The sequence below is a fragment of the Triticum dicoccoides genome, chromosome 5B (assembly GCF_002162155.2).
Source record: "Triticum dicoccoides isolate Atlit2015 ecotype Zavitan chromosome 5B, WEW_v2.0, whole genome shotgun sequence".
Classification (NCBI taxonomy): domain Eukaryota; kingdom Viridiplantae; phylum Streptophyta; class Magnoliopsida; order Poales; family Poaceae; genus Triticum; species Triticum dicoccoides.
This window is the reverse complement of record NC_041389.1, coordinates 16,762,857-16,765,714: the sequence shown is the minus strand read 5'-3', so window position 1 is coordinate 16,765,714 and position 2,858 is coordinate 16,762,857. Positions and strand designations below refer to the sequence as shown.

General features: G+C 45.0%; 1 protein-coding gene across 1 annotated transcript; it reads right to left on the bottom strand.

Moving 5' to 3' along the window:
- Positions 1-682: 682 nt before the first annotated feature.
- On the bottom strand, positions 683-1,613 carry LOC119307090 (protein P21-like). Its single transcript, XM_037583184.1, has one exon. It carries the CDS (start codon positions 1,563-1,565, stop codon positions 891-893), a length of 675 nt encoding a protein of 224 aa, XP_037439081.1. The 5' UTR covers positions 1,566-1,613; the 3' UTR covers positions 683-890.
- Between the last annotated feature and the right edge of the window lie 1,245 nt (positions 1,614-2,858).

Here is a 2,858-nt window from a genome sequence, read left to right as displayed (position 1 = left end):
ACTCACGGATGGTAATCAATCTCCAAACAAAGGAAACAATCACTGTCGTTTACCTCTCGCCAATGTTACATAAAAATAACGCTGAGAATTTAGATGTATTGTTTGTCATGGAGCTGTGGCTAGCCGATTTACATGAAATTAATTCCCTCAGTTGTGGTGGCAAATATAATACACATAATCCATATTGTTATGCACTAGCGCGTGTGCATGTGAAATAGATGGATTATGGTCCCGTACCCAATAAGATGAATATGTGTGTGTGTTAGAGAGAGAGAGAGAGAGAGAGAGAGAGAGGAGTGAGAGTGAGGAAGAGGGAGGGAGAGTGTGTGTGTGTGAGAGAATTTGATGGTAAAAAAGGTCGCCAATGTCATTTGATATGTATGAGAATATTAAATGTAATATTAACATAATTGATATTGAACTCTTAAAGTTAATGTGGTCCCGTATCCAATAAGATGGATATGATTGTGTGTTAGAGAGAGAGAGAGGGAGAGGGGGAGAGAGAGAGAGGGAGAGGGGGAGAGAGAGTGAGGAAGAGGGAGGGCGAGAGTGTGTGTGTGAGAATTTGAAGGTAAAAAAGGTCGCCAATGTCACTTGATATGTATGAGAATATTAAATGTAATATTAACATAATTGATATTAACGCACGAGCGCTCTTCTAGTGTTATGTGTATCCATCGGGGAAAGAAAGTTGCTATCGCACATGTTCAATTTAAGAAGTTAGGAAATTTGCTGCAGTTTTGTAAATTACTATTTGACAAGATTTTGTTTGGGAAACTACTTCATTCCTTCATTCATTCGTTCTATTTCTAGTTCCGTCAAGTACAGACTTATTCATCGAAGAAATTCAGTTCCTAGCATGCATATGCATATGGATGATGATGACGGATCTACGGGCAGAAGGTCAGTTGGTAGTTTGTTCCGCTAGCGCAGGTGAAGGTGCTGGTCTTGTCGTCGTAGGCATAGCTGTAGGCGTCTGGGCAGAGCCCCTTGAAGAAACGCGAGTAGTTTGTCGGCCCGCAAGTCGACGGTGTACTCGGCGGTGGGCAGCAGTACTGTGCGGTGCCGAACTTGCCGCAGGCACTCATGCAGCCCCCGTCCACCTTCAGCTCCGACGGGCACTTTGCGTTGATGTCCGCGGCGCAGCTGACCGCGCGGCAGCTGCCGCCGACGGGCCCGAAGCTCATCGGCACGTTGAATCCGTCAACGAGGGAGATGTCGTAGAAGTCAGCATTGCTGCCTGTCCCCAGAGTGTACTCGGCGAGCGAGGCGGGTGGCTTCCCGCCGGCACGACAGGCCAGCACGCCGCCGCAGTCTCCCGTGGTACAGGACCCCTTGCCGCTGGCGTCGAATTTGCAGCCCGTACGCGCCCAGATCCTTCCAGATTTTGTGCCGGCGGGTGGATGGATTGTGGACAACTGGCCCGGTTCGAGCTTGGTCCCGCCTCCCACCGGGATGGCGGCTGGCCACACCGTGTAGGAGCACTTGTTCACCACCGTGATGGTGGCCGCGTCGGTTGCAGCGACGGTGAGGAGGAGGGCAAGGATGAAGAGTGAAGACGCCATGGTTGGGTGTTGTGATTGATGATGGTGGTGGTGGTGGTGTGTGTATGCAGTGACCGATGTGGACTGAAGGCCTACCGGACGGTATTTATAGGCTAATTGTTGCTCGACCTGGATTGCTAAATATAGATAATTTGTAGGTATCTATGTAAATGTGCAACGTCATGCAGTTTGAATGGTCCCTCCAATATATGGCACCAATTAATTCATTGCTATTAGCGTTTACAAGTAGATAAGCACTAATTAATTCGTTGTTCTATACTTGGAAGAAGATAAGTTTGTGACGTCCAAGCATTAATTCCCGCAAAAGAAGGAACTTTGTAACGTTTACAAATAGATAAATACGGTTGCTCTATACTTGGAAGATGTTACTTACCCCTGAAACCACGGTAGCCTTTAATTAATGTATTGCCAAGTCTGTTGCAACGTTCAAGCACATAAGCGTGCGTTCCATCTTAATATGGGAGTAGAAATTTGTTCGCTAGCTCTCTGCCTCTCTGCAGTTGTGGTACAAATGTGTCTTGTAAATTTGTAATTGATATAAAACATGTTGGAAGTAGAAAAAAAAATTCTTCAAAATGCCGTATATACCTATAACAATGGGCCTTTGAGGTTTATCCAACAAATAATGTTAAATGGGTTTTAGGCCTGATAATTTTTAATTACCAAATGTCCCCCGCTAAGAAATCACCCGACCACGTCAAAAACGTCGTGAGGTTTGTTTTTAGAGGAACTTTGTGAAATTTTACGCACTTGCCACCGCTCATGGTCATTGTTTGTGCCAAGTATAAAGAGAGTTGAAACCGGTTCAATAATTTTTTTTCATATTTTAGATAACACACCTAATTAAATTGTTTTTAGTGGAACTTCTTACATGGCTGTGGAACTGTACCGGGGGAGCGGATCTATTTTATCAGTACACATATTTCATGTCTAGGCGCCCGTCAGTCGAGAGGTGAACGTCTTCTTTCACTGAACAAACATCGCTGGAAGTCTGAAATAAATTCAGAAATAACGCGAGCATCAATGTCAAATCTAGTTCTTGAGCTCTCGCATTTGTCTAGTTTAGATATGTGCATGGTTTTTTATAGGCCTCATATCATGAACATGGGTACAACTGGCCAGCGCCATTGGACTGGTTTCTGCTAGGTCTACTTCATGCTAACTACTCCAACATGCAGCTTAGTTCGCATTATCATGTGAATGATGTGTAGGCAAGCCGTGGATCTCAAAATGAAGATAGTTTGAAGCTCTCATTTCCCGAGAACAATATTCCATGGAGCAGTTGCAGCCCGG